This window comes from Cydia pomonella, chromosome 11 (genome assembly GCF_033807575.1).
Source record: "Cydia pomonella isolate Wapato2018A chromosome 11, ilCydPomo1, whole genome shotgun sequence".
Taxonomy (NCBI): Eukaryota; Metazoa; Arthropoda; class Insecta; order Lepidoptera; family Tortricidae; genus Cydia; species Cydia pomonella.
In genome coordinates this window covers 14,691,589-14,717,491 of record NC_084713.1, presented here as the reverse complement: position 1 = coordinate 14,717,491, position 25,903 = coordinate 14,691,589, and the positions used below count along the sequence as shown (strand labels likewise).

General features: G+C 35.8%; 1 protein-coding gene across 1 annotated transcript in view; it reads right to left on the bottom strand.

Moving 5' to 3' along the window:
- Window positions 1-2,105: 2,105 nt before the first annotated feature.
- Window positions 2,106-25,903, bottom strand: part of LOC133522921 (uncharacterized) — a 43,685-nt gene continuing 19,887 nt past the window's right edge. The window contains exons 3-6 of the mRNA XM_061858403.1: window positions 14,141-14,276; window positions 10,480-10,543; window positions 7,534-7,688; window positions 2,106-2,602 (exon numbers count right to left, since the gene is read on the bottom strand). Coding sequence (XP_061714387.1) covers window positions 2,500-2,602; window positions 7,534-7,688; window positions 10,480-10,543; window positions 14,141-14,276 — 458 coding nt within the window. The 3' untranslated portion in view covers window positions 2,106-2,499. The remainder of the gene's footprint in view (window positions 2,603-7,533; window positions 7,689-10,479; window positions 10,544-14,140; window positions 14,277-25,903) is intronic.

The window sequence follows — 25,903 nt, the reverse complement described above, 5'->3', positions numbered from 1 at the left end:
GGCTAAAGACTGAAGCGTATAGATGGCGGACAGACTAGTGTTATAAAACTAGAGTAAGCGCTGTAAAACTCTTTGAAAGTACTTTACGCTGAGTAAATTTTGTATAAAACCTGTAAATACACTTCAGCTCCTATAAAAGCGGTTTGAACCCCATTATTCGAATTGCGATATAAGCGTGCAGTTACAGCAGCATTGTTGCCAAATAGTTATTGGATTGCTTTTACTAGGCTTTTATAGCAACAGAGAAGAGAGTTGGGTAATAAGTTGTATTAAAATTCAGGAAATTAGCTATTCTATAGCTGTTATATGATTTCTATATAACAATAGTGCTGAATATAAGTGATTTAGTTGTGCTAACTCAGCATTTGTTAAAAGGTGGAATAAAAGTGCTAAGTGCTGGACCCGGGTACGTCCTTAAACTGCGTCCAAAAGAGAGGTATGGGCATTGTGAATGTCATCTCGCTTTGTGTGGTAGAGCACAGCCAGTGGATGTCATTCCAGATCTAGAGCAGAGCCCAACTGGGGAAGTACCTCCACCTTACAGAAAACCGCAGCCAAATAACACTAGACCCTACTCATAGTGTTCATTGTGTTCCTGCCGGTGAGTAAGGTAGCCAGAGCTCCTCTGGAGTTGCAGGCGTACATAGGCTACGGAGACTGCTTACTATCAGGCGTGCCGTATGCTTGTTCGCCACCGACGTAGTATTAAAAAAAAAGATAAACGTGCTGTAAACGTTTATACGATATAATTATAACACAAATTAGCGAAAATCACTAAATAGTCGTGATAACCGCTATTATACGATATAGTGGTGTTTCAACAACCGTAACTCGGCTGTTATACGATTACAGGCCGAGTAAATAAATTCTTATAGGACTGTTTTGCTAGTTGGGTAGAACTAAATGCCTACCTAGTAGTGGAGATATTATTAAAGGGAGAACACGAAATCGAGCGCTCGAAATTCAAAAATCTTCAGCCAGGATGCCAATTCAAGCTTACATTTTGATGTCGAAATGATTATCAAATTATGTCATTTTGTTTTTTCGCGCGTGCATTTCGCTCTCATTTGTCCGGACATGTACTGACGCGCACGGGCAACTGATATCAAAACGACATCATTTAGATATCAAATGAACCAATGATATGATATATATATATATATATATATATATATATATATATATATATATATATATATATATATATATATATATACTATGTAGTTAATACATATTATGACGACGTAGTCAAAGGGGTCAAAGTATGTGCCCTGGAGAATAAACCATCACAAAAATAGAAGAACTAAATAATTAACAACAAAAAGTGGAGTGGTTTTCACAGGAATCTACTCTTCGCAAAGTGCCTCGATTAAAACTACTTTAATAATTTTTTGCAAAAATAATTTCAGCGAAAACCAATTTTCACCTGCACTAGTATCACTTGTTTTTTTTTTAATTATTATAAATTTCATCTGCAAAAATAATCCAAGGGTACCAATACCTACTTACAACATCCTTTGCACAATAGATTTAGTGCCTTTATTGGATAACACGAACGATGAAGGGGATTAAGGAGTTCATCGGCACTTTCGTCTGCCCGCCTAATCCTTGTATGAAGAAAATTGAAAGTAGTTAATATATAAATAAATAAATATTATAGGGACATTCTTACACAAAATTGACTCAGGCCCACGGTAAGCTTAAGAAGGCTTGTGTTGTGGGCACTCAAACAATGATAGCTATGGTTTTCTGAAATTATTTCTTTTGAAATGCTAAAGATGAATGCTTACAACTTTCCTAATAAGATTTAACGTTAATTACGAGGGCAGCAGTTAAAGGCATGTACATATTAAAATCACGTAGGAGACGACTCAATTTGTAAAGGGCACTTAACAAACACAATTAGCATGTTTACTGTGTTTTACTAATTTAAACAGGCATTATAAATACTCAACACAATATAAGTGATACATTAATGTATCACTTAAAGTAGAAGCAACAGTGTTCTTAAGTCCTAAAATAATAATATATGATGAACAATGTTTTACTTAGAACGCGCAAAACTTAATAATTATATTGTGCATGTAACAGCTCGCTTGAAAGAATAATTTCTGCATTCTAGTTTCAAACATATTTAACATTTTTGAGGCATGGAGAAACAGTATAGAAGCGGATCAGCGTCAGCTGCTTCACGCTGATAATTGGCAGGAACCGGCGAAGGATCGCGAAAAATGGCGTGCCGTCGTTTCAGAGGCCAAGTCCCTCTGTAGGTCGCTGAGCCACATTAGTCGTCAGCTTTAACATCCAGGAGTGCAAAAGGCGTGGCAAAGTTCAATAAATACAGAGGCAAAGGTAACTTTATAGTTTTTAATGAAAATAAATGATGATATCAGCAAATTTATTTTTTATTATTTATGAATTAAAGTAAATTTGTATTAATTGAATAGCATAAAGCTATTCAATTAATACACAGCTTGCCTTAATATTTACGATTAAATATTAAGGCAAGACTCCGTTTTTTTTCAGACCATTCACTTTCAGTCGAAGATCTTCACTTTTTTTCATGAGCAATTTCAATTTCTCAGCTAGGTCCATTTTTCCCCTATAAGAATAAATATGAATATTTTTTTATCTAAAAAACCCTCATATTAGTAAAATCTTATACAACCGTATTATCCATACGAAAGTACCGAAATTAAATTTCTACAAAAATCCTAGCAAATTGTTCACTGGTGCGTAGATAGAATACTAATAAATTGCCGAAATGAAACACAATAACTGAATTATCGACCCATAAAATTTGATTTGATTGTAGGTAAGTAAGTACACGTTTTCTTGTAATTTGCCTGAAAGAGTATCCGTTTTCAATTATTGTATATAATAATTAAGCTTAATATAATAATAATAAAAAAAAATAAAGGAGGAGGGAAAAAAATTAAGAAATATCTTGCGTTTTCTCAGAATTTTCGATAGTCCTGTGCACTACCTACCCACAGTCAACCAACTTACCCTACCTAGAGGATAATCCTCTACTTGACGGCCCAGTGGATCAAAATAATAAAGGTGAATTCTTTAATTTACAAACAAAAATATACCGATATAACGAGAACGTTTTCTATTTAGGCCAATTAAATTATTTAAATGGGGAAAAATATACTGAAACAAATCACGTTCGGAATTTTTTATACAAGAAAATAATAATATCGGAAATGCCATCTAACAAATCGTGATAACAAGCGAGAATGACAATTAAAAGTCGACTCTGCCCTGTCCTATCCTATACAACGCAAAACGCTATTTTAAACATTACTGAAGCTGGGTCATTATTCTTCAAAATATGATTTTTATTTTAACAAATTATTACCAATATTTAATAAAATATGATAAAATATTTATTTTTCTACTCGTCGACTGTAATGGTTGAATTAAGATTTCGTATACCAAATGTACCGTATGGGCTCCTAACTTGACTATAATCAATCTTATACCTCACTTAGGCAACTCAGCAAGCCTCGTTGCCTAAACACGGTACTCGACTGAAAAGCTCTCTTTTATATCACGATGTAAGTCAAAGATGCATGTCATCATTTTATTTTAAAATAAATTTATCTAAGTATGGTAATATCCAACTTCGATATTAGAACACAAAAAAAGAACATACCTATAACATATAAAAAATAAATTAAATGTCCGCGTGAATAAAATAACGTTTATACTTTTGACCGTTACAATTTACAGGTTTTATTATATTAGGAAAGTCATTTCAGAGACTAATGCAGCCGATTCTGATTTAACAATTTGTTAAGGTTTTTACCTTGTTTGGATACAGCCTTGAGTCATGTGACTCACGCTGATTGGGGGCTATCCATGAATCACGTCATACTAATTATGGAGGGGAGGGGAGGTTTGAAAAAAATCACTAATAATCACCGTGGGGGAGGAGGAGAAATATGACGTGTATTTTTTTCTTAAATTGGGTGAAGCCTAAAAGCGGAAAATAAACAGTACGTTTAGCCATTCAGCAGTATTTACCGTTAAGAAAGTGTTGTGTGAAATCGTTTTAAGGCTTTAAAGCTTTGTACAATTTTACATGGATGCAGACTACGAGTATACGAGTAACTATCCCAAAAAGTGCTTAGGACGATAAAGTGTACCTAAATCGGGAAAACAAACATCCACCTGCAAACTACCCAGAAAACCTTAGACGATAAAGTGTGTACATTAACTTCATGTATTGGCGTGGAGCAAGAGCAAGTATATTTAACAAAGGCTTTTGGGAATACATATTTCCAAATTTTCCAATTAAGCTAATGTTGCGTGACGTGAATAAGAAACACGAAGAAATCGAACAATGCAGACCCGTTAGTCTTTTATAGAATATTTACAATATTATTTACTCGAGCTTCGAGTCAACAGATTCAACATATTACCTATAATGTATATATCGTCGCCTAGAACCCATAGTACAAACTTTGCTTAGTTTGAGACTAGGTCGATCTGTGTAAGATTGTAATAAATATTTATTTATTCTTTGAACCCAGTCGTTTTCCTTTTTTGACAAAACACGGCACGGCTTGCCTCGGCAGTCGTCGGGTTACTTCGGCAGAGTAAGGCGTTATACATGAATTCTTGGTGATCTGTCGATCAGCAACTCAGATCATAGAAAGTACTAGATGGCTGACGGAGGCCTGGCGCGTGTCGCCGCGACATAGCCACATCGTGGCCATAGCGGCCCGCCATAAGACAGTAGCAAATTAGCTATCATTGAACAATGTGCGCGTCAATTTTATTGAAATGCCGAATTATAGCGTTATTTTGTGTCGAAATAGGAGTGCATCCAAAAACTATAAGGATCATGGAGTTACATACCACATGTAAGTACATTTTTTTACGTATTAGTCAATAAACCACACATTTTAACAAATAAATCCAGTGACATATGATTTTTCTGAGTCAGTCCATGTTGTCATACAAACGCGTGGCAATTTGTCTATGCATTCTACATTGACGCTTTGGCATGGAAAACTATTTGTAGTGTCCTAAGCAACGGCGCAATGCATTAAACCGCTAAAGATATTCACAGGGGCATTATTGTTTCTTGGTACGACCGCCAACCGCTCTCTTAATTGACGCCGCGAAATAGAGTGGTGCTCGTGCATATAATTGATATTTGAGCGTTATCGATAAAAATGTTTGGATATAGAGTGTGTATGAAAGTAATTATATTTCAAGTAAAATTTTACAATTATTTTATATGCACCTAATGTTTAATTTAATACTTATTAATTTGGATTAAAAATCGAATAGGTACGCCAAAAAATAAACTGATTTAATTAAGTACAATTTATTTATAACATTATAGTTTATACCTATAAGTACATTTTATTCAGGTTCATAGCAACGATTCGAATAACTGCACTAGGTATAATCAAATATGTTCATGATAGCAATTTTTTTTCAGTTTCCCGAAAAATCCCAGTATTAAAGAAAAATGGATAGATGCTACATGCCTCTAGCCCTAACTGGTTAACGAGCGAGAAAAGTGTTATTTGTTCGGATCATTTTCAAGAAAAATGTTTCCAGTTACACTTCGCCTCATTTATATAACGATAGAATATAAATATGTACAAAATAATAGTATATTGTATACTTAGTCGATCCAAAAGTTCAAGTATCAGAAAGATTTTTACTGATAATTATGATTACTCTTTCCTTATTATTCGTACATATGATTTAAAAGCTTATTTAATGGTGCATTATACTTACAATATAATTTACTATAACTTGCTTTCGCAGTTCTACATAACTCTAAGTAACATACTGGAATTGCTTTCAATTGGTGACTAAGTATGCTATAATAAACTGAAACTATTTTTTTTAATGAAGCGCTCGCGTCTATCGACAATATCAAAGTAAACAATTTAAACAAACATTAGATCAAATAATGACTACAATTTAAACTAATTTGATTAGTTACCTAAGCATAAACAAGCTTTCGCATCATGGTACATGTTTATTTTTTTAATTAAAAGCTTTGTATTACATTTTATCAGTAAAAACTTTTGAGAGAGAACTTATGGATAAACTAATATACCTTACACGTACCTTAAAATTCTTAGCTCGTAAATAAGGTCAAAAATTTAAAGGAATATAAATTAAGTCTATGGCAATTATTACTTAAAACAAAAATGTCAAAACTCTAAGGTAATGTTTAGAACATGTAAAATATCGATAGCTCTATCGAATTGTCCTCACTCTAGTGCCGCCGCACTAGGATAGGATCCTACACCGCGCGGTTTGGCCAATCACAGCGCGTGAGTTGGTTGTCTGGCCACGCCTTTAATGATGTGGTGGGGGACAGTTGGAGACAGCGAGACTCATTGAAATTATGCTTCGTTATAAATCTCCTTACTTCTTATATCTATGATCAGCAAGCTCTGTCTCATTACCTACTTGTTGCCGCTCAACAAAGAAAAAGAAAACATATTAAAAAAATAATGGGGAGTAGAGCTCATCGTGGTAGAATATTCGCGATCCAAGGGTGCCTCCCAAAACGGCACATTGTGGAAAACACCGGTGTGGGTTAGTGGGGAATAAATTTTTTGTGTCATGGTACGGAGTTCATGGGGTGGATGTACGACTCACACTGGTGGACTAGGAAAAGGGGGCGGTTCTTTGGCCAGGTGTTTGATGCATAAGACAAAACCATAAGTTTATAATCTTACATGCCCTTTACGTATGATTATAGTTGACAAAAAAATGTATGTCATAATGGATAAATGGTTGACAAAAACTAGTTAAAAACGTATGACGTGATTAATGGACTTGGTGCGCACGAAATGCAATCAGAGTCGTCTCATTAAGCATCTTCTTCTCTTCTGCGCGTCACGCTTGTGCGCGTGAGAAAACTAATGACAGAACTTAAGGTCGTAAAACAAGATTTTCACCTAAAATGTAAAATCGGAATCAGCCTTTATTTTATTTGCAAATTAGAATGAAAACGATAGGAACTAATTGGAACGACTATTTAAATAGGTATCTAAGTAATGAATCACGAGAAACAGCTTTTAGCGACAACTAATTGAATTTCCATTTAGTTATACCACGGATCACTTAACTATTAGATGGGCCGTTATATAAGAAGACTTTCGGTCGCCATAATTTATGCGAGTTTCACCGCTCATGCATTTACGTTACCGCATGTAAACTTACGACTCGGCATTATAAAATGGTATGGGTGGTAAAAGGAACATAAATAAGTAGAGGGGGTTATCTGCTTAGTATTACAAGTAGTGCTTATAACATTGTGAATAATACGGTTTTTCATAAGCGCTTTATATTGCGGAGGCAGAAGAGTCTGTGTGAGTTCCTCAAGAGAGAAATCCACGTTAGGCTTTGTATTAGCGAGCATCTGTAACTCGTATTTATTTTAGTTCATAGACAAGTTTTGAATACTTTATTGGTTAAAATATCTAACATTTACCAGTTTTTTGTGTTATACATATTCTAAAAGTTGTTAGGATTTAAACTCACATAACAACAGGCAAGTGTTCAGGAACCTCCGGATTCATAGTTTCAAGTTTCTCCTTCAACTCGCCAACGATTTGTTGACGCCGTGTAGCTTCGCTCTCAAGCTCGAAGTTCGTTTTATTAACCTCTTCGAGTTCCCGGGTCATCTGCTTCTCGTCCTAGCCAACACATTAATTAAATTAATTTGATTAAAGTCATTGCCAAGTGAACGCAAGCAGCCGTGACTCCGGGCGTCCCAAATACTCAATACGATAGACTCAAAGCCAGCTATACGAGCAGGCGTAGCGTGAGCTGAAATATACACATCCTATGCTCTCCTGCCAGCCTTAAGACAACAACAAGAAATAATTATCGGGTTCTTTTTATAGAGACACGCTTTAGGTACGCGATATGCGGTTACGTGGATGTGGTCGTAAATTAATATATTTCGCGTGATATTGATAATTATTATATTTTCAACATCACTCGAAAGCCTAAATTAATAATCTAAATTTTTTCTTAGTACCCCTAGTGTAAATAAATTCGATTTTGAAACGTGACGTACGCGTTTGCGTTTAGTCTCATTTTGTATTGGATTTAGAAAGAGCGCGCCAAGCGGGACGTTTTGGAAACTCACAATCCTATACAAAATGAGACTTAACGCAAACGCGTTCGTCACGTTATGATGTCGATCAAATTTACACTAGGGGTACTGAACGCAGATAATCGGTAAACTCCGGTTACTAATATAAAACATAATTTAAACCTACTTAATTAAAGACTAAGTACTAGACTTTATGGATATTAATATTTGTACGGATAGTAATATTAGATCTCCAGGAGGATCCAGCTGGGTTGGGCGGCATTCCATAAAATAGCGGACATCCTCAAACCCGTTAACATTCCACAATGCCTGAAAACTCGCCTCTTTAACCAATGTGTCCTGCCCACCATGACCTACGGTGCCGAGACATGGACGCTCACTAAGAAGACTGTGCATAAAATTCGAGTGGCACAGAGAGCCATGGAGCGCGCTATGCTCGGCATTAAACTTCAAGACCGAATGAGGAATGTCGAGATCCGACGGTGCAAGACGTCGGACACGTCATTACCAAATTAAAATGGAGTTGGGCGGGACATGTTGTCAGGCAGAGTGATGGCAGGTGGGCCAAAATGTTAACGGAATGGTGGCCGCTTTCAGACGAAAGGAGTGCCTGGCGTCCGTTGGCTCGTTGGGTGGACGACATTCGGAAGATTGCGGGTCACTTCTGAATGAGATTGGCTCAGGACCGGGATAAGTGGCGTACTGGAAGAGAGGCCTATGCTCAGCAGTGGGAGATTAAAGGCTGATATGATGATGATGATGAATATTTGTACACAAGCGGGCCAGAATATCCCGACCAATTTTTACCATAGATTTCGATATGTCATTTTAGTTAAAAATATACACACGAAAAACGCTGGTAAAGAACACAAAAGCTCATAATAATCAATCGAAATTTAAATTAATTGTTTTTACTCTATTTCAGCCTGAAAGACCCACTGCTGAGCAAAACCCTCCCCCCTTTTCTGTCATAAAGACCTGTCTAATCTATTGTCCCGCTATCTCCGCCTTGGTCTTTCTTTGTGCTTATAACTATGTCCTATGGGACCAGTATATCTATAGATACTTAGATAGCAGTCAATGCCCTGCCTAGTCCCATTAAGCTTGGCGGCCTTCATCCCGTCATCCTCGCCGGTTTGGGGACGCAGTTCGGTGTTTCGGATACGGTCAGTTCTACGCACACCGCGCGTTATTGCTAATTGTCAGAACTTTAATTCAGGACTTTTCAACTTCAGTCTGAGACCATGTTTGGTCGCCGATGGTATGGATAGGATTGACACTCTTAGAGCCATAAAACAAACAAGATTCGGAAGCCCCCAAAAAATGGATTCCAGCAGGCAGGAATATTGACAAAGTATGCAAAAAATAATACAAATTAATTTCTATGTTTACACAAAACTAGTAATGCAACGAATACGTATACGAATATTCGCCGAATATCAGCGTTTTTCCGAATATTCTTATTCATCGAATTAATGTTTAAAAGGTAAATATTTTGTTACGTACCTCCTTATTAAAAAGACTAATAACTTTTGTTCATTGATCTGTTGTGACACCTATTCACCGCACAAATAACCACATTTTATGCATTTTTTATTTGAAATGAAAGTATATATAAGTACCTGAAGCTCTTCCAGGCGTTTGCAATAGTACCTGTACCAGCAATCATTTCTTTTTACTTTGACTAAGTACTTACTGTTACTAACTAGCCCAAGTAAATAGGTAAAACTTGTAATTACGCTCTTGTAACATTTTTTACGTGTATTACCAGCAGAAGTAGTTATCATTTGTCGGAATATTATAAGATAAAGAAATATTTATTAGCACAAGAAAAATAACTACATAAGTAGTATACAATATTTTGTATTTAAAGGAACAGAGAATTACGCTAAAAGAAATAAAAATAACATCGTAAACATCCCACTTATAAATATTTAGGAACAAGGAAACTGGAAAGAGCATTTTCTCTCAATATGTGTATAAATACTCGTAGAATCATTACATCCTATGTTCAAATATAGCTAGAGGTATCAAATTGGGAATGGAAACATAGGTACGAGTACTAACCATTTCATTAATAGGTAGGAATGTAACGCACGGTTAACAATGTAAACAACACGAGACTAATAACTAAAATCTGCTAATTTGTTAATTTCAGAGTTAATTTAAAATGAAGCGTAAATTACAGTAAACCAAGGTTAATTTAATTTGCAGATAGACTTCGAGAACAACTTTCATTGCATGAAAACGTCGAATGATTTGGAGATATCTATTGTCTTTAGTGTGTATACCGTGATATAGATATAAATACCATAAATGAATTCATACATAAATGTATGGGTACTTAAGACTTCTTAAGAACTTACGTAGAAACTCCGAGTCTGCCTAAATCGCTCTGCCTTATTTCCCAACGAGTCTTCGTAGGCGCGTCTGTGAAAGATAAACGTAAACATATACATTTATGGAAACATATTCATATTCTTGGAGTTATTAATGATAATAAACCTATACAAACATTTATGGAAATACTTTATAAATTGTAATCCGGAATAGGCATTTCAAATTCGAATGTTTGCATCCATCAGGTATAGAGCATTACAATAACTAAGCCACGAAGTGCTTCGAATTTTATTCAGATTTAATTGGGTATTCAGCTTATTGCGCCACCACACCCCGTTATGTGTTATTTGTTATGCGCGTTATTCGTCCGAATACTACGAAGTGTGGACTTATTCGTCACTCGTCAGTATTTGCCTTATTCGCACGCATAACGCATAAGCGCAAATAGCAAATACGCTCATCCCTTTACTTGTTGGTTTTTTGACCCACTTCAAAGGACATGATGCCTTGATGGACAAAAAAATGCCTTGTTTATTGTGATTATACGTAGTAAAAGAAAATGTGATTATTAAATTATAATACGAAAGGTGGTCAAATCGCAAAATGCTGTCGTTTTATTTAAAATAATGAAATAATTAGACCAGTTCCGAAAGTACCGGGAAATACCGGTTCTTTAAAACAGTACCGGTTCTGCAATCCCTAATAAGGATGTTATGCCCATCACTATTCCTTCTGTGTACGTATATTTAGAAACTGTCTCCGCCTCCAATTCGTGCGATAAGGACAACTGCAGCTCGGACCGAAATTCACACGCAAAAAACTCAAAAATCGAGGTTTCGCTCTCGACTGTTTCCTCCTCCAAAACGCAACCAATCATTATGAAATTTTGGAAATTGCAAGAGGAAGAAATAATCTATGCCGCTATGTTTTGATTTTTTAGATATTTGTTGTCATATTTGTATACTGTGCCTTTTTTTACAGCCAATTCAATTGAGCCGTTTTTGCGATTTTCGAGGCGCTGTAATTTTCTTCAAAATAAAATAATCCAAAAAAGGAAAACATAGCGGCACAGATATTGATGATATTGATCTTATTTGAAAAAATCATTGCTCTAGGTTAAAAATCCAGGGAGGAAACAGTCGAGAGCGTTTGTATGGAAAAATCACAACTAGGAATTCCTCTTAACCTAGTCACTAGACTTTGAAATTTTGCCCCCTCTACATATTGGGCATTTTCCAGAGTAAAAAATAAATAAATAAATTATACTTTCAATGTATCTGGATTAGCGTTGTTCATAACTATTCCAAATTTCAAATCGATAGCTTAAGTGGTTCTCGAGATATTTAGCAATGTGACAGACAGACAGACAGACGGACGGACAGAGTCGCACCATAAGGGTTCCTTTTGTACCTTTTTGGTACAGAACCCTAAAAATAAGTAAATAAATGTCCAACAATAATTAAATAGCTTACTTAACTCAGTACTTCATTTAGGCCAGTTATGGGATGCATGCAGTGACAATCAGTGTCTCATACATGATCCAGGCTATCATCTCTATCGCTGAAACCTACAATGCGAATGCGACATATGTCTAAATACAACACGAGATATCGCAGAAAATGTTGGAAAATATTTAGGTACAGTAAAATGTGTTTATTACTACGTAAAAGCTACGTCGGCATCCGGTCGGCACTGACACGTATAAAGGTAACAATTGATATATTTTAGATGCCGATTTGATGTCAACAAAAGTGGCGTTTTGCAAAAATCACTAATGGCTTTATTCGCGTCAAATCTAAAATGCCAATGAACTTATTTTGCCCTTTCCACGTCACCTTTTAGCATTTGTGTCATAAAATAAGAGGTTGTTTTTAGCTTAATAAACAATGAGATCAGGCACTGGTTGCCAGTTGCCACCGTTTACTTCCTTGCATAGTATCGAAAAACTTAAGCAAGTATCTTAATGCGTTTAAATGCGGTATCTTATGGATCAAACGAATCGATCGATTAGACTAACATGCATTGCCAGAGTAATTAATGGTTTCGGGAAAATCATCGAATTGGCTTCATATATGCATGACCATCAGGATAGTTTCGTGATAAATCTGGTATTAACCAGTGTAATAGATTTCAGTCTCCTAGCCTTTTGTAAAGGAATATTCGACTTACATTCACAATGGATTCATGAACGCAAAATTGATGATTTCTCCGAAACCATTGATTTTCACTGAATATACATGACCATCAAATCGGTAGTTCTTAAGGTCATCCACTATCATTAGCCGTCGTTTGATGTTTACTGAAAGTGACATCAGGTATAACATGATGTAGCGTGCGGTGTCAGCCAGGTATCAATTCTTTGATCTACTCAGCCCGTTCATTAATACTAGAAATAAACATAAGCTCGCCGTGCCCTTCACTCGGCTCCATAAAATTAAAAAATCATTCATGGGTAATTGTGTGAGATTTTATAATAAACTTCCAAACCATATCACTGAGTAACCAACTAATAAATTTAAGAATCATGTAAAGCGTAAACTTATTTCTAAAGCTTATTATACCACACAAGACTACATGAATGATAAAACAACGTGGGATTAATTGTGATTCGAAATGATTAATTATTTATTATATTTGAATAATGATGATGAAATGGATATTCCAATGCATGTATTTCCTTTGTTGTTTTTATTATATTTGTTTGACATTTAGAATTTATTCTAGAAACAATCTAGACTAGTATTTTTTATACATTTTTTTTTTGTATGACTATATTTTGTGAAAGTTTTAGTATTAAATTTGATCTATGAATTATATTCATTAGTATTATATATGGAATAATATTTACAACATCAATAAATTGCTCTGATAATTAGATTAAGATAATTATATGTAATACTGTCTTACTATTCATAAGTGCTTGTTGCTAGGCCTACATGAATAAAGTATATTTGAATTGAATTGAAAAAGTTCTTAATCTCTGATTGAGGCTACAAACCGTGCTTGATTCGCTCGCGCCACCTGAAGAGTTCTTCTGGCCCCTCGGCCTCGCGCTGGCATCTTAGCTGTGTACAAACATGAAATACATTACATGTTACTCTAGTTGGTGTGTTCTTTCTCCGAACTTAGCTCTCGAGCGACATTTGGAGATTCTTCCAGTCTCTCTCCGGCTGTTTCAGCTATTTACTCTTCGCTGTAGTCTAAACGTAAGATAATATCACATGATACTCTCGTCTGCGCCTTCTTCCTCTCTAATTAGCCGGAATCGGCTATCCCGCGCCATCTGAAGAGCTTCTTCTAGCCCCTCGCACTGGTGTCTGATCTACGCCTAAACATGAGATACGTTACATGTTAGGGTTAAGGCGGGAACAGTCGCTTAACGCAAACAGTGGCTCAGTCGCCCAAATATCACCATACACTATAGCACACTTACGTGTTAAAATGACAATTGCTCGTCCATTTGAATTTGTTTGATTACTGAATGTTTTTGTTGTATTAGCAGGGAAGCAAATAGCCTCTCTCATGTTGGAATTAGGTTCAGTGAGCCACTGAATCCGGCAATTTTTTCCGAGTCACTGTTCCTTCCTTGACCCTACTCTCCTTTGCTTTTTCTTCCTCCTTCTCCCGCGCCATACGCTCCCGACCGGTATCATAGCTGTGTACACATATAAACATGAGGTACGTTACATGTTACTCTCCTCTGCGCCTTCTTCCTCTCTGATTAAGTCGATTAGCCGGGCTCGGCTCTCCCGTGCCGCCTGAAGGGACTCTGTTAGCCCCTCGCACTGGTGTTTCATCTGCGTACGTTTCGCTGTTAGTCGAACTGTGAAAGAAGTTTATGGGTTATTGAAAGTTAACTTTGAAACCAAGCTGCTTAATGTTAAACATGTCTTGGTGTAGCCGTTTTTAACCGACTTCAAAACAACAAAAAAAGTATTAGCAATTCGACAGTATGTTTTTGTATCTAAGTACATGTTTGTTACGCGATTACACTGTCAGTCAAACAATGTTTTTTTATCGTTTTGAAGTCGGATTTTTAAGGTTTTATGAGTATTACAACAATCCCAGTTGCCCCTTGCATTCTTAATGATTCCTACTACATACTGATTGAAAATCTACTTTGTAAATTTTTATGCATCCCGTGACGTAAAAAAAAGATCCTTGAAAAGTGATACTAAATTGAAAATCTTCCGTGTTTCCAATTTCCCCTTAGACTGTTTCCAATTACCCCATACGGTTTTGGGTAAAAAGGAACGGCAAGGTTTTAGTTTTCGCCCAAATTTAGTAGGATACTATTAAATCAAAATTATCATTTCATTAAAATCAGATAGACAGTTAACCAAACTAACGGTTAGCATAAAAATTAATTCGGTTCATGACATTTTTATATATTTTTAGGGCAAATGAAGTTAAGTGTTCCCATTTCCCCCACTCTCCCCTATATTTTAAAATATTACCCTCCCTTTTACGGAATTATATTGATGTGAGCTACTTTAGCACGTCTAGTGTAATTTCCACACATTTCCTGCGATCACGGCGAAATGTATTTATATTTTGTTAAGCTTCTACATGAAAGATTGCTTTCTCACATTTTTTATTGGATTCATTTACTCGATACGAACAGAAATACAGGAAATTCAGAGATCGATAAGATTCCTCGACTAAAATAGGGCTATTTATATTAATGTAATTGTCGAAATTATAGTTATACGTGTAAATTTTGCTTTGTATGAATTTCATTTATTTAATGATACCTAGTTGAATAATATCTTAATAATTTATAAAACACATATTGAATATCAGACTACCTGTTACACTATAAAACTAAAGGGGAATAATTGGTTTCCGGAAATGGCTTTAACGACGAATTAAATTTGAAATAGAAAAACGATCAAAGTTGAGCCGAGCTTTAAGCATCTTTCTTCTATAATTGCTTTTTTGCGTCTTAACGATAAAGCCCCAGCTGAGAAATCATTAGAATGTGGCACCTCTTAAAAGAAGAAAATTAATTATTTTCGCCCATAATTTCAAATTTAAATATACAAGACAGGGATTATGCTTTGATCCAATCAGAATCAGAATCAGAATCAGAATTGTTTATTGCACTCATGTTAGTGTACAGTTCTTTAAAACTATTTAATACAGTTCCACATGAACCCTGGAAGGGTATAGCAATATTCTTAAAACTAACTTATGAAATAACATGCATCATGGGCATAAGCCAATTAGAAAGGGCTGGTGTATGATATATTATATATATTTGTATGTCTTATTTGTGCCGGTGACGTTATTCGTCCATATTATCGTTAAAAAAATCATTTAATGTGTAGTACGTTTTTTTTACTAGATAAGTTTTTAATGAATTTTTAAAGTTACTAAAATTATTTATTTCTTTAATTTCATTTGGGATTTTATTATATATTTTTATGGCCATGCCAAAAGGGCCTTTGTGGATCATCTGTAGCGTAGAGTTTGGTGTGGCTAGTCTAGTTTTAGGTCGTAGGTGGGCCGCTCGCGAGTATTGAGGAAAGAGATTTCCATTATTCTTTACGAATAGACACACTTCCAGTATATACATGGAGATTAGGGTCAGGATTCTTAGTTTTACGAAGTATGGTTTGCAGCTTTCCAGTGGATGAATATTTACAAGGATTCTAATACAGTGTTTTTGTAATATAAAAAGATTGTTCACACTTGGACTATTTCCCCACAGTATAATTCCGTATTGTAACCAAGAGTGAGCATAGGCGTAGTATGCATTTGTGGCTATTTTTATGTCAGTACACTTTTTTAGATGATATAGTGCATAAATGAAGCTACTTAATTTGCCACTTATTTTATTTATGTGATCTTTCCAGTTAAGGGCTGAGTCAATGTTAATACCCAAAAATACAGTTGAACTTATTGATTCTATTTTATTATTGTTGTAAGAGTAATTGATGTTTAATGTTCGCTTTTGAAAAGGTTTAAATTGTATAATTTTCGTTTTTTCGAAGTTTACTTGTAAGTTGTGGTCACTAAGCCATGTTACAACTTCTTCTAATGTAGAGTTTAAATCGCTGTTCAGGGTTTGTTCGTTTTCGCACGATATAACAAAAGAAATATCGTCAGCAAACAAGGTACATGGGCTATTTATTATATTGGGTAAATCATTTATGTAGATAAGAAATAAAATACATCCAAGGACACTTCCCTGGGGTATCGATTGGTTTACTTTTGTTATTTGTGATTGGACATTTTGTATTGTATCAGTGTTGTAATTGTGATGTTCTATTTCGACATACTGGACGCGGTTTGTGAGGTATGAACAAAACCAGTCATGAGCATTTCCTCTTATACCTATATCTTTTAGTTTTTTTAATAGTATATTATACCTAACTCGGTCGTAAGCCTTGCTCATATCTAGTAAAACGCCTATAGCGTATTTCCTTTCATTAATTATGTTTAGTACCTCCCGAACAAACTTGTACACTGCTAGGGTTGTGGATCTCTTCTCTCGGAAGCCGTATTGGGCATCGTTAAAGATGCCAAATTTTTCGCAAAATGAGTAGAGTCGCCTCGACATCGCGGTTTCAAATATTTTTGAAAAGGTCGATAAGAGCGCTATTGGTCGATAATTATCGCAGTCGCTTTTATTACCCTTTTTGTGGATGGGTTTTATTACTGATATTTTTAATGCGTCAGGAAAAATACCTTCCGCGAAGGATTGATTAATTAGTAGCGCTAAGGGTCCTGACAGTATATCTGCGCATTGTCTAATTAAATAAGGTGGCATTTCATCGTATCCATAGCTTCGTTTGTTTTTTAAGTTTTTTATTATATTTTTAACTTCGAGTTCTGATACTGGTCGTAAGTACATTGAGTTTTTAGTTGTTGATATTACTGGTCTACTCGTCGAGGGTAACGTTTGATTTCCGACTGACAAGAAAAAGCTATTGAACGTGTTAGCGATTGCTTTTGGCTCATCTATGATTGTGTTTAGAGTTTTTAATTTGATATTAATTCGATTTTTTTTATTTAATTTATTGGTTTCACTTTTTACTACATACCACATTGTTTTTATTATATTATCAGATTTTTTAATCATTTCTATATTGTGCAGCCTTTTTGAGGTTATCACAGCTTTTTTTAATGTTTTCTCATATTGCTTATAGTGTTTGTTTAGGTTTTCATTATTGGCTTGAGATATAAATACTTTAAGTAATCTTTTATGTTTGCACGATTGTCTAATACCTTTTGTCAACCATGCCTTTTTAGATTTTGTTTTGATTTTAATTTTGATTTTAGGTATACATAGGTTCAATATTTTTTTGATAACGTTGTAGAATTGATTATAGTTATCATTTACCGTTTGTGCTGGGGATATAATGTTTTGAAAATTAACTTTAATTAGTTCTGTTTTAAAATTTAAGCAATTTTTGTCGTTATACAACCTTTTCATAATATTCCAAGTACTATTTGTGTCGAAAGCAACCGACGGGAGGTTAATTAATATACCTTTGTGATCTGATAGCCCATAATCGCGTACTTGAATATAGCAATTTTCGCGATGAAAATTTTTAAAAATAAGATCTATACATGTAGAGCTAGTATTAGTTACTCTGGTGGGTTCTCTAACGTTTTGGTGAAAGTGGAAAGTTTTCATTAAATTTAGTAGTGTTAGTGAGCATTTCGTTTCTTGTAAGATGTTTACATTAAAATCTCCACCGATGATAACATCTTTTTTGCTATATCTATGCTGTATGTATTGCATTAGTTTAGTTAACAGTTCAAAAAATAGGTCAGGCAATCTTTTGCTATCCGGCCAGTACAAGTTGATCAATATTAGATTTAATTTACTAATTTCTACACTACATATTTCGAATAAATATTCTACTGACATCGCTGTAATATCGTTACATTCCGTGTATTCAATTCCCTGCTTCAATAGTATACACACTCCCCCGCCTTCTTTGCTAGGACGACAATAGGATGATACTAGAGTATAGCCTTCGACTTTTAATAGATCAAGTTTGGAAGTCGTCATCCAGGTTTCCGTTAAGCAAATTGCATGTATATTTTGGTCTTCTTCTGTGGTCGCCTCTATCAAATGTGTCTTGTTTTTTATGCTTCGGATATTTTGATATAATGCATTAAATTTTTTCTCGAAAGGTATGTATCTGTGTCAACGGTGTATTATGTGGTCTTGGTGTGCTAGAGGTTTCTGATCCTGGTTTGTATGCGTTAGTTGGTGGGTGGTGTACTTCTTCATTCTTGGCATTTCCTGCCTCCAGTAGTTTATTATCGGCAGTACTATCTCCGAGTTTTGCTGTGTCGTTTGCATACATATCTGGTTTCTTTACGGTAGGTTTGTCAATCGAAATTTCGGACATGTTGTCGGACGTGTCGGGTTTTTCAGCATGGCTCACACTTTGCTGAAGTGGAGTAAATTCTTTGCCGTTTATATATAGCCTATTTTTTCTAATTATTGCATGATGTCCTTCGTGACGGGCCTTGACGAGTTCGCTTTTTAGTATGTTTCTTTGTTCCAGTGATTTTGCGTCTAAGAACGGTGAGATGGCATAACCTGTGTTTTTAAAGCAGTGGGCATTGTCGAGTAAATACGTTGTCATTCGTTTGCTAAGTATTTCTATTTGCAAAGGACGTCGATATCCTCTTTTCCCAATGCGGGATACCCCTTCTATAAATCCATTAATGTTTATGTTCAGAATATCGTAGAATAAATTATCGATACGATGACACAGGTCCCCTTCAGTTTCGTATTGATATTCATCAAGTCCAAATAATACAATCTTTTTAGTGCTGTCATTAGTAACTCTGTACTCTGGGGTTTGAAAGTGTTTCTTTAATTGGTTCTTTAACGGTTTTAGTTCAGTGATTTTAGAAGATCTTTGCCAATGTCGTGATTGCCAGTTAGTATGTACTCCTCATACAATAATTCGCTGTCGTTTGACCAGCAGGGAACGTACTGTTTACGATAACCTCTTTTTAGTTGTAGCAATAATAAGTTTTGTAAAGCGATGATAATTTTCAGCTCGAAGAGGTATCCATCTGATGGCAGCGTCCATATGTATGGCAAAGTTCTGCCAATTACTGCCATATGTATAGGTTGACTTTGAAAGCGGAATCTTAATACCAATTTCCATCAGAACTGGTCTATGTTGGCTATTGGGAAAATCTTTTAGGATTTTTCAGGTGTTTTGTAGAGGTGTTCCATCGCGATCGCAGGTGACAAAAGTTAGGTCTGGGTTATAGTCCTTTTTCCAACGCGCCGATCTAAATGACCCTTTATCCTTTGTATTAAAAACAAGGTGGAGAGTGTTATTTTCAGCCCACTGTACTAGCTGAATTTATATCATTGCTGCTGTAGCGCCATGTTCCGTGGTGGCTTTTAAAATCTCCTGCGTATAGGCAAGGGTGTGGATAAGTTGGTATGTTTGCGGACCGTTGGGACTTAGGTGGCTTGTACACATTCACGATATTGAGGTCTTGTCTTTGATTTTGACAGCAGAGGCAAAGATATCAGGTCCAGAAAGGCAATGATCTCAAACATGATTTTGCCGATTTATAGAAGCAATTTTCATATTTTTAGCTTTTGTGCATAATTTGTAACAAAAATTGCATTTTAGACGTATGTTTGTGATTTTTTTCTGTCAAGCAAAAGTCAATAACTTAGAGGATTCTAATCGATACAGGCCCTCGAGACAAACCTCAAGATTGCACATCAAATTTATGGCAGCCGTATTGTGATCCAAAACGCACTACGACTTTTTTAAATCCGTTTTCTGAATCTACTGCATCATAATACCCCCTGTATTACCCCCTAAGAACCAACCGTTTATAGAAAACTCATCCTGTGTGCTGAGACTCAGGCTATAAACCTTCATGAACCAATGATGATGAAATTAAATTTATACTGCCCAAGTCACTTAGTGAATTGAGCTGACCTGATGAATTTCCTATGAACGTAAAAGATATCGTCTTGACCTTTAAGTATGAAATTCGGAAAACGAAATAATTTAACTTTGAAATTGAATGTATCGTTAAAAAACTAATTTATATTCAAATCAGGTCAAATATTTGGCAACTGCGTCACGCGCGCATATTCGCGATCTGAGGATAAATCGAAGCTTTGGATATTACGAAGGGGCAAAATTGTTCAAATGGATTTCTAACATAGCAATCTCTTTGATAGAACATGTATGTGAATATTATATTTCTCCGGAATCGAATTTTGGAGGTTCTTTAGTGAACTTGTACCTACTCATATACTTATCTGTATTTGTATATTTAAAAGCTTAACTACAAAATTTCGAGCTAACACGTCCATTTACATTGTAACTGACCAGGGCCGTCTATGACTCTGACTGAGATCATTATGAAATTACTGATCGGCCATTATAGAGACTCATGTGACGGAGGGTAGGTAACCAGGTCAAAAGCGGGTAGACCGCCTTTACCATCATTTCCCAAACTATGGGTCTGAAACATAAGGCGACATGCCGATCGATCGGATTAACATCCGGTACTAATAATATTTCATGCTCTCTATTTAAGACGGCCAAAAGGTGGGTCCTGGCCTATACATTGTTGTAAGGAACAGTATTGAAACTCTAGGTCCATGGGGTCCCAACGCGCACAAGTTTTTTGAAGAAATCGCGAAACGTCTGGTTGACGTAACTGGTGACCGAAGAGCTGGCGGCTTCCTCGCACAACGTATCAGTATTGCGATACAACGAGGAAATACCGCCAACATCCTTGGTACAATGCCTCAAGGGCCTATTTTAGATATAAGCTAGTTCAGCTAGCTAGAATCATCTGTATATATCCATTATGTATATTGTTAATGTAAATAAAGAGTTGATACAGTATTGTTAATGTATGCATATGCTGTAAGAGACCGATCTCTAACAAGTTTCAATTAGGTCCGAGCAATCCGCGCTATGCAGAGGATGCCTGACTGTATGCCGTTAAAATTTTGTGGTGTATCTGTTAAAAAAAAAAGAAGGTTAGGGTTGTCTGATTAGTCAAATTTCTTAGCAGATTACTAGTTAACGGTTTTACTGTATGATTTCAGCTAGATTTAACATTTAAATGAGATCGAAAGCATTCACGGCTTTGTTCGTATTTCAAAGTTATAATCTTGTCAATCATAATAAGTGGTTTTAATCAAAACGGGTAGGGCAAAGTGGATAGCCAACCACGCCTACAAAATTTACATGATGTTTGTAAGATCTCTAAAATATCCAAATACTGAATAAACACTGTTATTAGAAATATAACTAGGTAAAATACAAGAAAGTAACTTAAGTTTATTGAAGATTCACGTCGAAATTTCACGAAAATCAAAATTCCAAAAGGAATTGTTTGGGACAATCGATGCCTTATTATTATTACAGTATACTGTTTATATAACAATTTTATCATTAAATATTTTGTTTAAATATTATTTATATACAGTTTAATTTTAAAATTACCCGCTTTACCCAACCAACCCGCATTAGGCCAGAAGCCCTCTCGAACATTGAGAGGACTGAGGAGGCCTGTGCCTAGCAGCAGGACGTATATAGGCTGAATTATTGTTATTATTTATTTGTATGTCTCTTACAAATTCTCGGCACCATGGGGTCCCGGGCATTTGGAAGCGTGAGTGGGGCCGAAGCCGACACGTAGAGTCCCCTTGTAATAAGACAATTTACAAATTGTATATACAGATGCCAATCATAATGAAAAAAAAGGAAAATAAATATTTACATTAAAGATTATTTACTCTAAATGTAAAGTGACACCAACCGACGATTATCCCTGCACGGCTAGCACATGACGGGCGCGACAGTCGACAGGCGAGAAAATGCCGCGACATAGAGCTTTCTCGCGAATCGGTAGCATAAGACGCGCGCGACAACGCGCTGTCTCGCGGACAAATGTCAAAGCGACATAATTTTGTCGTTTGACAGTTCCACGCGGGATACTCTCGAAACTCGTAGCACAAGTGCACTATGGGAGAGAAAATATCCCGCGTTTCAACGTCAAAAGGAGAGAAACTGTCTTCGAGGCTAGAGGGTCGCGAGAAGCATATTTTGTCGAAGTTTTGTTGACTTTGGTCCTAAAAGAAAGTTAATTTTCTATATTTTGTATTTATTTCATACTACAGCAATTTTCTGTGTAATTTTAATATGAATCCTGAGTTTTATGATTTGTCCGTTAGCTAGGTAGGTAAGGAGTAGGTACGTGGTATTGCTTTATAACATACCTATTAAGATACCTATATCTATATCATGCCGGTAATAACAAAATGATTGTATTTTTTCACATTTACTTGTTTGTTCTCTTAAGGTGTCCTATCCTACTGTACTTAGGTACCTATTACTTACCCTAAGTAGGTGTCTAAGTACACTTTTGTTACTATATGCATTATTTTATTATACGCAGATAATAAAATAATGCAAAATAATGAATCTGGCAGCCCAACTCAACCTCCACCTTACAAAAGGCCACGGCCGTAATACGAGTATTATGTAGTTACCACCCTAATGTACGATTCCCACCGACTGGCTGGAGTCAGGCCGCACCGGAGCGCATTTTTAAAGTGCCTATATATTATATATCGCAGAAGCGATAGAATCCGTCCGGAGGCGTCTCCGCGTCCGCAAGCAGCCGACCGGCTTGCGGCCACATAAATGTGAAATGTAAAATGCGATCCGACTCCGCCCGTTCGGTGGGAGTCGTAGTAGTCGTACTTAAATCTAAATATCTAAAAGAGGTCAGAGTAAATAAAATAACTTAATGTTTTTGTGTATTTGCAATATGAGAAAACTTAAAAAACTAACGCTGCATCCATAGATCGCTAAAATACAAAACACGCAAAAATAACTCATTGTTAAACATTCGAGTGTCGTTGTATGGAGTAGGTTCCCAACTTGAGCCCTTCTATGACAGACTTGTGCATGTCATCAATCTATCTTCAAAGCCAGCGGTGCAGCAACTAGCCAGCCACAAGGAAGATATGTTGGGGATTATCATGAGATCTTCAGTCTTCTTTGTAAAGATGGTAGCTTATTTGCCAACACTTTCGGGTAATCTCAATTATCTTAAAAAAACACCAATCATTCGTAAGGAGTGGTATTTAATTATTAGGTAGGTAATTATCTTTAGATATAATAATGTTCTCCAACTTGTAACGACAAAGCGAATCAAATTATGATTGACACATTGACATTTCCGACTTCAAAATAATATTTGCTATTTCTTTAATCTTAATACTGCGAGAAGGAGACAAAGTTATCGTGACTAGGGACGTTCCGTTTCTAAAGCTGACTATTCATTATTTTCCCGATTATGTTAGTACCGATTCAGTGTTGCCACGAAAGAAAAGTTTGTTCCAAGTATAAATGGCCACACTGGCTAAGTCGCGCGCGGGATGGCTCTCTCGCGTGGAATTCTTTTCTCGATCTGCAACTTATGCTACCAAAATCGAGAAACTGACAGGTCGAGATAGAAATTTGTGACACGCGACTGTTGTTTCTCGCGGCGCGAGTTATCCCGCGTGTAATCATGTGCTAGCCGTGCTGTTTGGCCTAAAGTAGTGCACCCAAGGACAAGCCCCGGTTAGTGTATGACTATTGTAAGGAAAAGGTAAAAAAAAAGAAACCGGGCTATTGGGTTGAGTTGCTAGTGGACTGGTAACCGGGACTACGGAGGAGACTATGACACATGCCCTGATCTTATGTTAAAACACGCAAAAATTTACAGGTGGTTACTCGCCAACTCAAAGTACCGGTCCCCGAAAACGTGTGAAGATTTTAAGTGGAAACTTATAAAAGCGGCCAAGTGCGAGTCGGACTCGCCCATGAAGGGTTCCGTACCATTTATGACGTATTAAAAAAATACTTACTAGATCTCGTTCAAACCAATTTTCGGTGGAAATTTGCATGGTAATGTATATCATATATTTTTTTTTAGTTTTATCATTCTGTTATTTTAGAAGTTACAGGGGGGGGGCACACATTTTACCACTTTGGAAGAGTCTCTCGCGCACACTATTCAGTTTAGAAAAAAATGATATTAGAAACCTCAATATCATTTTTGAAGACCTATCCATAGATATCCCACACGTATGGGTTCGATGAAAAATTATTTTTTGAGTTTCAGTGCTAAGTATGAGGAACCCCCAAAATGTATTGTTTTTTTTTTCTATTTTTGTGAGAAAATCTGAATACGGTTAATAGAATACATAGAATACTTACCAAGTTTGAACAGTATATAGTTCTTATGGTTTCGGAAAAAAGTGGCTGTGACATAATCGCACAGACAGACGGACATGACGAATCCATACGGGTTCCGTTTTGTGCCATTTGGCTACGGAACCCTAAAAACGATATTCTAAATTGAAGTTTGATACCTGTGGTAACTAATGACTGATTATTTGCTACGTTAATATTTTTTTACCCGCGATGAGCCCGCTTATCCTAGGTAACGAAGGTGACTCAGGTAGGTGACGAGTCACTCCACGAAAATGGCAACTATGCCGAAATATCCCGTTTTTAACAGTAGTTATATCAACTGTACTACATACGTCAAAGTAAAAAATTAGTCACATTTGATTAATCATATAATTTTCTACATGGCATGATATGGCATGGTATTTTAATGTTTAACAGATTTTCCTTAGAGCTTAAATGACATTTAACTACTTTGGTACATCCATAGTGTGCTTTGCTTTAAAACAATCTAAGATTTGAGTTACCTACTTATATATTTATAAGATGATTTCACTTTTGTTGGTATGAATTGGAACAAAGAATAACTTCATGTGTTGCTCTGTAAACAAAGATTTATTTTTAATACTACAAGGTTTTATTTGAATCTACATTGTACTCGTATGTAATTATTATTAACAATACCGACCTGTAAACAAAGAAACGACATTTAAAGTTTATTCTTGCTTTAGGCACTCTTTTATCAATAAAATATAACGGCGATTATTCAAAGCGGCACTGCAATCTACATAACCTAGCTTCCCAATTTTCACGTATGATATGACACTGACAAGACAAAGCAAAGTATGGCCACATTTAAAAAAGTAAACGATATCGTTTATTTTTTTACATCTCCCCCCCTGGAAGGAGAAAATTTTTACACAAAATTTTCGCTACTAAATTAGTCCTCTTCTTCCTGTATCCTATGACATGGAATTAGTTTTGTAATATGAAAGAGGTTGGATTCTGTTTTTCTGTGTCCTGTGTCTATCTTAAATATAGAATTTGAAATTTTTTCAATGATCAGATATGGTCCTATTCTGAGTTCATCCAATTTCCTCCTGTTCAATTTATTTCCGTTTTCAACATACACCATATCGCCTATATTCAATTCAAAGAGTTTTCTATCTTTGTCAAATAGCTTCTTATTGTAGTTATGTGATCTTCTTGTATTTTCTAATGCTACTTCTCT